Source organism: Gigantopelta aegis, chromosome 3 (assembly GCF_016097555.1).
Source record: "Gigantopelta aegis isolate Gae_Host chromosome 3, Gae_host_genome, whole genome shotgun sequence".
NCBI classification, from domain to species: domain Eukaryota; kingdom Metazoa; phylum Mollusca; class Gastropoda; order Neomphalida; family Peltospiridae; genus Gigantopelta; species Gigantopelta aegis.
The window spans coordinates 76,595,337-76,608,025 of NC_054701.1; the positions used below are offsets into that span (position 1 = coordinate 76,595,337).

At 34.7% G+C, this 12,689-nt stretch overlaps 1 protein-coding gene across 2 annotated transcripts in view; it reads right to left on the reverse strand.

Moving 5' to 3' along the window:
* Positions 1–759: 759 nt before the first annotated feature.
* The window catches only part of LOC121369095 (protein O-linked-mannose beta-1,2-N-acetylglucosaminyltransferase 1-like), a 59,524-nt gene continuing 47,594 nt past the window's right edge, over positions 760–12,689 (reverse strand). For both annotated transcript variants that reach the window (XM_041493945.1, XM_041493946.1), the window contains exons 23-26: positions 8,490–8,639; positions 3,093–3,257; positions 1,419–1,550; positions 760–908 (exon numbers count right to left, since the gene is read on the reverse strand). In XM_041493945.1, coding sequence (XP_041349879.1) covers positions 797–908; positions 1,419–1,550; positions 3,093–3,257; positions 8,490–8,639 — 559 coding nt within the window. In that variant the 3' untranslated portion in view covers positions 760–796. The remainder of the gene's footprint in view (positions 909–1,418; positions 1,551–3,092; positions 3,258–8,489; positions 8,640–12,689) is intronic.

Below are 12,689 nucleotides of genomic sequence, written 5' to 3' on the forward strand. Positions count from 1 at the left end.
TATCAAGTGGGATATTGTATTTATTACCCATAGTGTAAATAATTTAGAAACTTAAACTATAAACTTCTTACATGATACAAACTATATAATATACAAGACGTGAAAGTCTGAGGAAACTGATGACATCACGAAAGAAAAGCAAAGTTTGTAAAATCTCATCAACGAGAGACTTGACAGTCAAGGAAACCGATGATATCACCAAACTAACGTCATGACATCAGCGGGGAAAGATAGCTTCTACCTTTCCCTAGAGAAAGATAGAAAATATATTCACCTGCATCTCACTGCCCATATGTGTAATAAGATATAATGATCCAGTGTAGTGACACAAGTCACAAATACTGCTCTATACTAATAAATATAAATATAACTGCAGTATCACACGGCTGTAAATTATTAACTTTAATAAAATCATCACAAGAGACTAGATTGGAGAGATGTGATTCTTCTTCAGGCCAGTCACCAGAGACGGTTTGTGTTGGTAATACTCGGTGGCTGATCCAGTGTAGTGACACAAGTCACAAATACTGCTCTATACTAATAAATATAAATATAACTGCAGTATCACACGGCTGTAAATTATTAACTTTAATAAAATCATCACAAGAGACTAGATTGGAGAGATGTGATTCTTCTTCAGGCCAGTCACCAGAGACGGTTTGTGTTGGTAATACTCGGTGGCTGATCCAGTGTAGTGACACAAGTCACAAATACTGCTCTATACTAATAAATATAAATATAACTGCAGTACCACACGGCTGTAAATTATTAACTTTAATAAAATCATCACAAGAGACTAGATTGGAGAGATGAGATTCTTCTTCAGGCCAGTCACCAGAGACGGTTTGTGTTGGTAATACTCGGTGGCTGAGCCCACCAGAAACACATTGAGGCCATGATAGAAAAACCTGCAAAACAAATGAATGAGTTTTAATTTAATTGCTAGAGGGAAATTGCAGAGGGTGTTCTGGTAGAAACCATTTTGATACCCTAAATTTTATTTAAGACATATTATGCGTAACAGGTGCCCGTTGAGAGTATTTGAAAGTGTGAGGAGAGGCACAGTCAGTTTGATGTTTTTGAGGATGAAAATACATGTATTTGAGTGCCTGAACATGTGATGGAGGATTCAGAGGCATGTTTCCCCTTGAAAATGTTAATTTCAGGTGATATTTTAATTTAATGGCATCTCTAGCCTTCTGAACACAGTATCAGGAAAAAGTGGGAGGGCATGACACCGCTGACACCCACCCACTATTCTGCAGCCCCTGTTAGACAAAAACATAACCACAGTCATAAAATAATAAATATGGTGCCACCTATGTGGACAATCTTGGAACAGTTCTGAGGTTCACTTTATATACATGTATATATAAGCTGAGATATTTCTATCTGATTTGATCACACAAACAATGTACCTTAGTAATCCGTTGTGAAGATTCTTTGGTTTGTGGTTTTTAACAGAGAACAAGCCAAAACAATGACAGAGTTTCCTCAGTAATTCGTAGTCTTCTGGGTTCTCCTGTTCGTAGTACACGACAAACACATGCCTGTCAAAACACAAAACATAACTTTATAACATGCATATTTTACATTGGAAAAACTGCAACTACATATTATATAAAACCAGAAAGTCAATAACTTACTCTTAAAGGGACATACCCTAGTTTTTAAACACTAAGGCATATTTTTCACCTAGACCCTAGTTTCAACCCATAAAAATGGACACTTACTTTGGTTAATTTACAAACCTGTAACAAATTTGTATACAACAGACTGAAATAAGAGTCTGTGACGTTGAAATACCCTTAAAAATAGACTAAAATGCGACTACATAACCGTTACTTATCAGACGCACATGCGTTTTTAAAAATATGAAAAATGCATTTTGTGGTATTAGAAACATCAGGATGACCAGAAACAATTCGGATGTAGAGAAATGGATAATCTAAACAATGAAATATAAGTAATCTTGATTTCAGTGATCATAAACTGCTCTAATAGTGAAAAATATGCCTTCGTGTTTAAAAACTAGGGTATGACCAGGATTAAGCTGATATTTTATTCGATTATTTTTAGCCTGCAATTTACCTAAAATCAAGAGAGAAAACCTATAGTATCATTCGTGTTCATTTTAGCTACATTGTACAATTAGCTAGGTCAAGTAAACAGTTTTGTGACAAATCTGTGGATGAGACATCCATGTGTACCTTACTTCACGAGTTCTATCTTGCTAGTAGTAGGGTATGACTTAGAGACTACTCGGCAATACTGTTTATCTTGTACTAGTGGACTGATGTTGGTGAGGGAAGGACAAAAATACACGGTATTGCCAAGTAGTGAGATGGATATTCTATTTATTACCCATTATCAATCTTTATCATTTTATAAAGATTTTCAAACCATACTGTTGAAAATATGTTTGCAAGTTGAAAACAAGAGACAGCATAGCATCATAGCTGTGACGTATGTATCTCTGATAACGTAAGTTAGTTGTTGACATGACTGCCACCATGGAAACGTTTCTTGCACTTTATTAACCGCCTATAGTGAAGTACTTATTATGACGTCAAACCATTTCCAGGAAAAGAAATGTTTTTCTTTCCCCACTTCTGTCTGCCAATATGGGTAATAATTTGCTTTACTCAGTTATTATAATCTGTTAAACAAACAGTGGTTGAAGTATAAATATAGTCACAGGCGTACGGGCTCCCATTATTGTAAGGGGGCAGGCTGGCTTTTACCCAAATTAAATGAAAATGCCCTAAATCTGGATAACAACACTTATTCATATTAACATTACCACCAAACAGCTACATACATTGTAGGGTTGCAAAAACCAAATCACTACGCATTTTTACACAGATTACAACTCATTTTGAGGGTAGAATGATGAAAATAATTGGTAAAAAGGTCTCAGGTTAGCACATTTTGCTTGAAGATTTCTATATTTTTTGACCGAATTTTAGGTTTTCCTCCAGCACTGGGGGGGGGGCGGGGGGGGGGGGCAGTTGCCTCCCTTCCCTCCTACCAGTGTATCATACAATTATGACTATAGTTAATGGTGGTGTGGTGTGTTGCTATATTATTACCTGGATTCGTTGGGAAGCTCTGGTTTGAAGGCTTTGTTGTATTGCAAGCACTGCCTCAGGTCACTGGTGGGGAAGCTGACACTGTTAGCCAGAGCCAGGTTTAAGTATTCCTCGTAAAGTTCTGCTGTCAGGTTGTTCAGGCCTTCTAGCTTTACTGACGGCTCACTGTTAGATTCAGAAAAATATTCATACATGAGTACACAAACAGGGCTCGAACTTAGCGGCGGCAAGGTGACATATAAACTTCCGTCGGTCGGGGGCATCGCCAATGGCACTTTTGTGCCGCTGGATAAAAATTACTGCTGTCAGTAAAGCTCAATCACCGACGGCAAAATGTATAAACGCGTATGAACCTTATCTGCCAGTATTTAACACGGACGTTTGGGTCATTGTTGGAGTTAATGGACGTTTAGTTAGTACCACGCGATGGAACTATATTTAGTCATGCGTGTGTCCTGTGTTGTATAATATATGTTCTCACTGCATTTTGTCTCCTCGCTTTTGCATTATGCCGCCCCTTTTCACGTTTGGCAGTCCATTTGGTTTTCTACGCCCCTCTTTATTTTTCAGCATCCTGTTATAATTTACAGCACTCAGCTCCGCTATTTCAAAATGCACTTTTTTTTTCACACTGAAAAACATCGACCAGTCTGCACACTGGACATCAAAGGAAACAAGCCACATCATGTACAAAAGCACAATTGACAACAAAAATTTCAGTAGCTTACGGCAGTTATGGTAACGTAACTTAACACTATTTTTTAACAGCCTCTAGCTGTTGTATCCCATACTAGTATCCATTTGTATGTTTGATACACACAATAATAGTTATATTTTATATTAGCAATGAAAACATTTTTATTTTTATCGTTTTGGCAATCTCCGACTGAAAAAAATCGACTTATTTGGCGCCAAATTAATTATTTGTCACATGATCAGAACGGTAATTCTGTCTTTTGTGTCCACTAACTCGTGTCTGATATGTTACCCTCAATTGCTGATTTAATTGGTCATAACTGATGATTTTTACTTACTGTCATTTGTTTATTCAGCAATTCCTGATAAAATTGTAGAAATGTTTAAAAAAAATTAATTGGGTTTTTCTTTGGGGGGGGGGGGGGGGTTGGATATCACCACTTATAAAAAACATAAGTGGTCGTGTGCATTATTAAAATCATTTATCTTGGGTGCTAAATAGTATATACACCGCCTTTTGTCAGCTGGCAATATCAATGCAATCGATTCACTCGATGAAGATGGGAAAGAAAAAGAACAGAAAAATTTTCTTTATTATTTTTCAGGTATCTTAAAATCTTTATTAAAATAATAATATTAAAACTTTTATCAGTTTAGCGAAACGAATACCTGTGAATGTCAGATGGACACTCCATTTTAACTGAACTACGTTTTAAAGAAAAAAAAATAAGGCAGATTGTACATCGTACCAACTTTTCAGTACTAGATACTGAGGGGCAAAATAAGGGATAGGTATTTGCACAAAGTCGACCAACATACAACGATATATGGTAACCAAACGTGCCTTTTTTTGCTTTTCATTTTTTTTTTTTTTTTTTTTTAAATGGTGGGGTGGGGTGATCATCCTCCTTTAATTTTCACCCAGCGAAAACACTGTATACAATTTAATGTCATCCATAGAACAATTTTTATGTCGTATTCACCGAAAACTTGGGCAACTTGTCTCAGAAACACCAGGTTAAGTGTTAGCTTATGCTAGTAGTCCATGATTCCATTTATAATAAATTCTTATTTATTGAAGTTTATTGACATAAACTGAAGAAATCTGACTACATGTATATACAGAAAAATAACCTTTCAGTTAAGTTTAATTGCTGCAAAAGTCAGTTTAAAAACATTGCCATCGGCATACTCAAAATTGCCATCGGTTACTTGCGCATTCAATATTTCACCGATGGCAATTTGGTTTTTTAATTGCCGTGGGTGATAAATTCTTAAGTTCGAGCTCTATTTTTATAGAACAGATGAAACGTTTTTATTTCCACACATGAATTTTTTTTTTTTTTTTTTTTTTTGTAATGAAAAAGATAAACATACAGTGTTTCACTGTCATACATTTTCATACATCATTTACGAATCCTGTTTTTTTAAAACACAAGTGTTAGTACAAAAACTTTACCTATACTGACGTCCAAAAGAAAGTATACCCAAAAAAAGGTATTTCAATTCCTTTATAATTTGGATTATGGAAATGTCGCCCAAGTACAACCAAATGTATCCAATTACCTAAAGCCGGTGAAAGTGTCAATTTTCATAAAAAACGTGCATATTGCTATAACGACATCTGCACCCATATAACAAAATACACGTGCTAAACTGGTATAAAAATCTCTTGAAACTGCATGTTAGTAACACAGTACCCGAAAGCACACAAGAAATACCTCGTTTGTCAGCAGCAAAAAGAGAGAGAGAGCCATTGGTATGGCCCAGCTGGGAGCCACGTATGACCACATTGCAAGAACATTCGCTTGTACCCGTGCTACCATAACCAGGTTGATGGAACATTTTTGGCAGACAGGGCAGACAATGGACAGGGCTAGGAGTGAAAGACCGCATGACCACGCCCATTCAAGACCGTTACTTGCGCATTCTTCATTTCCGAAATCGCTTCCTCCCCGTGACTACATCGGCATCAACAGCATTAGGACATTGTGTTAGTCGACAGACAGTGTCAAGACGATTACGGGAACATGGTATTCGAGCACGTCGACCCTACTGTGGAGTTACATTAACGCAACAACACCGACATTACAGATTGATATGGGTCAGGAGGCATCAAGTGCGAGACTGGCGACAAGTTGTATTCAGTGATGAGAGCAGGTTTTGCCTGTTTAGAGCTGATGGTCGACAGCGTGTATACAGACATCATGGAGAACGTGTAGTGCAGAACTGTGTCCAGGAAGTTCAAGCGTTTGAGGAATCTGTGGGGACTTGAAAATGAGGCTTGTTATTATTCAAGGTAACCTTAATGCATAGAGGTATCGAGATGAAGTTTTTTCGACCCGTTCTGTTGCCATTTATTCAACAGCAGCCACGCGGTATACTCTTCCAGCATGACAACGCTAGACCCCATACTGCAAGGATAACACAGGACTTACTCAACAACATGAACATTCATCTTTTGCCATGGCCTGCATGTTCTCCTGATATGAACCCCATCGAACATTTGTGGAATCATCTTGACAGACAAATCAGAAGAAGACCAGTACCACCAGCCAACCGTCAGGACATAGAAAGAGCTTTAATTGACGAATGGCAACGGATTCCCGCTAACGTCATCCAGTGCTTGACGTCATCAATGCAGCGACGTGTTGTGGCATGCATTGATGCACAAGGTGGACATACTCGCTATTAATCCAATGTTTAGTGACTTTGCAGACACTTAACATACTGTTGTTGAAAAGCTGTTGTGTTTGTGAATCATCTCAGTTTGACCCCATGTGTCTTTGTAGCACAGTTTCTTGAACATTTTAAGCTTTTATTGAATGAAATTTTGTTCACAACATGCCAAAACACCACTCTCATGAATATATATCTTGAACATGCAACATGTTTTGATTTTTCTTCAGTAGTCTCTCAGAGTCTTGGTATAGTTTCTTTTGGACGTCAGTATATATTTATAGAACAGACGAAACATTTTTATTTCCACAAATTAATTATTTTTTCTCTTTTTTTTTTAATGAAAAAGAGAAACGTACAGTATCTCACTGTCATACATGCTCATACATCATTTACGAAGTCTGTTTTTTTAAAAACAAGTGTTTAAGCATTGTAAATTTTTCCAACACACCACAGATATGTTTGATACACATAACATATTCAAGTGGATATATTTTTAAAAAGGCAGATGGTACATCAAGTGCATGTGTAGATTAAGCAAAACTGTAATGCAATTTTTTTTATATGCTGGTAGCTATCTAATATAAGTTGACAAATGATTTTAATTGCATTATTTTCAATAATTTAATTGCCATATTTAAATAAGGAAATTTTTATTAAAAACAATTATTAGATCTTGTACAACTTCCTGCTGTCAAACTGCAATGTTTGTTGATGTCATTTCTTTATTGTGCGTGTGACAAATTGTGTATAAAATTGATGTTTGAAAGCATATGTTTTTGTGTGTAAAGTTCTACATACAATGCTATTTATACAGCTGTCCAAGTATTCGAAAACATGATATTTTAAAGCAAATTAAAGAACACGAAGAACAAATTAAGTTAACATTTTTACTGTTATGTAATTATTTTAACTTTAAATTAAGCTTACTCTTACTGTAAACAGTATGTAGCCAATAGTTTGTAAAAAAACTCTCGTAACATTATTACATTATCACTAATTTAACTTCTAATTAACCTTATATCTACTATAAATAGTATCGTACACACTGATAATTTGTAAGAAAACAAACACTAACATACATGTAACTCTGTTATTGTTGCTTTATTACATCAAATTCAGCTTGTTCTGTAGTAAACAGTATCTTACATATTGGTGCCCAGTGAGATTTATGAAACTAATAAAATTCAGCTAGTTCTATAGTAAAGAGGATCTTACAGATTGGTGGTCCATAGTTTGTGAATTTAATCAAATTCAGCTATTTCTATAGTAAACAGTATCTTACAGATTGGTGGCCTTTGGTTAGTGAAATTAGTCAAATTCAGCTAGTTCTATAGAAAACAGTATCTTACAGATTGGTGGCCTTTGGTTAGTGAAATTACTAAAATGCTGCTAGTTCTATAGCAAACAAAATCTTACAGATTGGTGGCATTTGGTTAGTGAAATTACTAAAATGCTGCTAGTTCCATAGCAAACAAAATGTTACAGATTGATGGCCCGTGGTTTGTGAAATTAATCAAATTCAGCTAGTTCTACAGTAAACAGTATCTTACAGAATGGTGGTCTTTGGTTAGTGAAATGACTCAAATTCAGCTAGTTCTATAGAAAACAGTATCTTACAGATTGGTGGCCTTTGGTTAGTTAAATCAGTCAAATTCAGCTAGTTCTATAGAAAACAGTATCTTACAGATTGGTGGCCTTTGGTTAGTTAAATCAGTCAAATTCAGCTAGTTCTATAGCAAACAGTATCTTACAGATTGGTGGCATTTGGTTAGTGAAATTACTCAAATTCAGCTAGTTCTATAGAAAACAGTATCTTACAGATTGGTGGCCTTTGGTTAGTGAAATTACTCAAATTCAGTTAGTTCTATAGAAAACAGTATCTTACAGATTGGTGGCCTTTGGTTTGTAAAATTACTCAAATTCAGCTAGTTCTATAGAAAATAGTATCTTACAGATTGGTGGCCTTTGGTTAGTGAAATTAGTCAAATTCAGCTAGTTTTATAGAAAACAGTATCTTACAGATTGGTGGCCCGTGGTTTGTGAAAGAGCTGCTGAATTAAGTCCTCATCACCGTCAGTTCCCTGGTAGCGCTGTCGGAACACTCTAGAGATATCAGGAATAAGGATCTCAGCCTTCATCTGGTCACCTAGGTCCCAGCCATGCCACGATCTGCAGGATATCAATAACACTGTATGATCATCAACAACTCTTTATGTACAGTCTGTCATTTCATGGTATCAAAAACTCTCAATGTTCTTTTGCAAAAACTCTATATATTATTATAAAAACTCAAGCATCAAAAACTCTAAATTTTCCTTTGAAAAACCTCTTTACAGTATATTCTTATAAAAACTCAAGTATCAAAAACACTCAAGTTTCCTTTGAAAAACCTGTAAATGGTGTAACAACAAGTCTGACATCTATCAGACAGATTATGCCATTAAGATATTGAATTCCTTGCCACATTAATTAAAGTACACCTAAAACCATTATACTTCAGGCAAACAATACAAACTCCAGCAAAAAATACACACTGTTAAAGTCCTATAGTGACAATGCACATCAGAAGTATAGGAAATGAATACAGGACATTACAGTTCTTTTCTTCTCTCTTATTGTTTGGTTTTATTAGTCATTTATCTGCCTTGGCAAAAAATCCATTATTTCACAATACATGGAAGTGAAACTTTAAACAGCCCATGCAAAAGCAAACGTGAGAGAAATTAATTTGTATTTTAAGTTACTTAGTACGCTGTTGTATTGTTATATCTCTAATGAAAATAATCAGTGTAAAACAACTGTCAGGTGATATTTCAAGAATTCACTTGATTCTTTCACCTGATATGCAGACAAAAAAATATTAAGTCACACAAAAATTGTTAATCACTTAGATAAAAAGCTAATAATATACATAAAAAGAACAGTCTAGAAAGCACACAAAAACAACTTGATGAAAAAATAATATCATGAAGATTATGATTAACTGATTTTATTTCTTTTTTAAAGTTATTTTTTTTTATTGTTTCTCAAATTCAATGTCAAAGCTAATGTTACAGATAATCAACATTAAACTTTTTGTATACCTAAAATATAATAAATATCACATCAGCAAAAAAACCGGATACTGTAAATCATTAAATAAATGCTAACAAGTTATTAATGCGAAAAAAATGTGACCGAGTTATCAATGCAATAATTATGTAACTTGATGCAACCAATAAAACCACTAAGAATAAAACATTAAAAAAAAAGTACAAATAACATTGAAACAAATGCCAACACACACAGTAAAACATCTGTCAGAATGAAAGTACTATTTTAAAATATACTTTTGTTTTGTTTAACGACACCACTAGAGCACATTGATTTATTAATCATCGGCTATTGGATGTCAAACATTTGGTAATTTTGACATATAGGCTTAGAGAGGAAACCTGCTATATTTTTTAAATTAATAACAAGGGATCTTTTATATGCACCATCCCACAGACAGGATAGCACATACACATGTACCATGGTCTTTGTTATACCAGTTATGGTGCACTGGCTGCAACGAGAAATAGCCCAATGGTCTCACATACTATTATATGTCTATAGAAAATAATTATGTCATGAACAAGAAATAACAAAGTTAAAGAGACTGTCCGGAGTTTGTTGCCATTGTAAGATGTTTATGACTCATAAAATATTCTAATGACTAAAATTGCATACTGAATATGAATGACAAAACTGCTGTCCGTGATCAAGAACATACCTATGAACATTGCAGAGTCGAATGGGCATTATTTTATTTTATTTATTTATTTATTTATTTTACTTATTTATGTAATTAATTAATTAATTAATTAAATTAATTTATTATTAATTAATTTAATTTATTAATTTATTAGGCCGAAACATCTACCCTGTCAATATATGTTGGCCGAAATGTCAGCGGCCGATACATCCGGGCCAAAAAGTCCACGGTCGAATTGTCCGTCCATCTTTGGGAACATAGTATTTGATGCCATGAATCTCTATCTAGTGCCCTGTCTATAGTAACTGTAGGAGGACAGCCAATCCCAAAGAGCTTCTTTACTGGACAATACACCTTTCCCGCACTGCTCAAGAGGACTGCCACTACCAGACTAATTGACTAAATCAGAATTTGGTTTCTTGTTTAGGACATCAGTATCTGTATATTCATTGTGTTTCTGGTCAACCTAATATTTGTAAGTAGTCCAATATGATTTCATCTCCCAATAATTTTATACATACAAAAATATAATTATTATATATTAGATAATAAATTGAAGTTTAACCTAGTACAGGGTTTCTAGATTATGGTAGCCCCACTCCCATGGCTAGTGATATTCAATGTTGGGCTAGTAAATAACTACTATTGCCATGCCCGACGGCTAGTGAAATTTTTTGGTCAAATGTTGCAGTTAAGTCTATTTCAGGCCGTCAAGTGAGGCGGTGGGTCAAAAAAATAGGAAAACAGGAATTTTTATTGCCTGAAAATAGGGTTAAAATAGGAATTTTGCCCACAAAATAGGAAGAAAATAGGAACCTATACATGTTTAAAACAAGAAATGATTAGTATGTAGCTCAATACATAGTTAACCATCATACAAGGTAACACAACTATCCACCTGAGCATTTATCAGGCTTCACTGGAGCAACTGCATGCAAGCTAACTCGAAAGCACCATTACCTGCAGATAATGAACTAAAGAAATAATTAGTATGTAGCTCAAAGTGACTATGTCACAGATATCACAATATGCCTCATAGCAAGTCATCTGGAGCAAATGGTGTGAAGAGAAAAAATATGGTGTCGCTAAAGAAAAAGAAAAAGGAAAAAAAGAAAAAGATATGAAACTGGTCAAAAGTGCCAAAAAAAAGGGAAAAAATAGGAATTTTCATCAAAAAGAGGGGTAAATAGGAACTCATCAAAAAAATAGGAATAAATAGGAAAAAGTAGGAGACTTGACGGCCTGCTATTTTGTAAATATGAATATCCTGCCCCCACCCCAAATCCCCAATGTTAGTGTTTTTAAGGTCTATCTCCCTCTTTAGGTGACATATCTGATTATTACTATTATTTAGTAAAATTGTATAAACTTAAAGTAAAGTAGGGCTAGTGAATTTCTAATCGTGGCTAGTATATTTGTAAAATCACTGACCCCATGGCTAGTGGATTTTATAACCATTCTAGAAGCCCTACTAGGACAAACACTAGGATAATTAGAAACACACTTAATATTACGAAATAAGCAGTCACTGATATTTTTATGCAGGAAAATGTATTTATTAAAAACTTTTAGTCATTAAAATGTTTTTGTTAGTTGGCAATATCTTAACAATGGCAACACACTCAGGACTGTATCTTTAAAACAAAATATGAAGCATTCTTAACAACTGAAACCAACATTGTAAACTGACTGGAGTGCGTTCTGTATTGTGATTGGTTAATTACATTCTTTTTCCAGGATCAAATGAAAGTAACACCTGGAAAGCTAATGACATCATTAGAAAGTGACGTCATTAGCAACTGGAACAGGCGAAGTTGATGATTCAAGGGTCTACAGTTAGATTGTAGCCAGATATTTTGTTCAAGAAATGCCAAATATACAGTTAGATTTGTAGAAAAACGATTCAGTTTACAATGGACATAACCATATGGAGTTTTTAGATTTGTGAGCGTTACTGTCTATTTGATGCCCACAAATGTTTTATTTTTTACCTCAGGCTAACGCCTTCAGTCACAAATGACATTTCCAGGATCAAATAGACAGTAACACCCGCAAATCTAAAAACTCCATATGGTTATCTCCTAAGTGTTTGAGTTGTTTCTGTTCACACATGCTAGGAATACAGTGTTAGCACCTTGTTCTGTAGTGCCTTGCACAAATGTGGGGGACATTAGCACATTTAACTAAGCATTGATAGCTTTCACTGGGGTATGACAGTCAAAATAAATAAAAACTTCTTTTGTTTAATCAGTGCATGAGAAAAACTAATTTAAAAATAAATCAGCATTTTTGTATGCAGTGTGATCTTTTAAATTTGTGTTTATCAAATGTATTACTAAAATATGCCTTTTAGTGAACCAAGTTTTGCTGAAACACAGAAATAATGTTAAAATCTGCATTCAGGAGTGAATTTTTATCATTTGTGACTTGTTCTCATGAAATGAGTTTTAACTTGAATTTTGGCACTTTTGTGATATTTTACA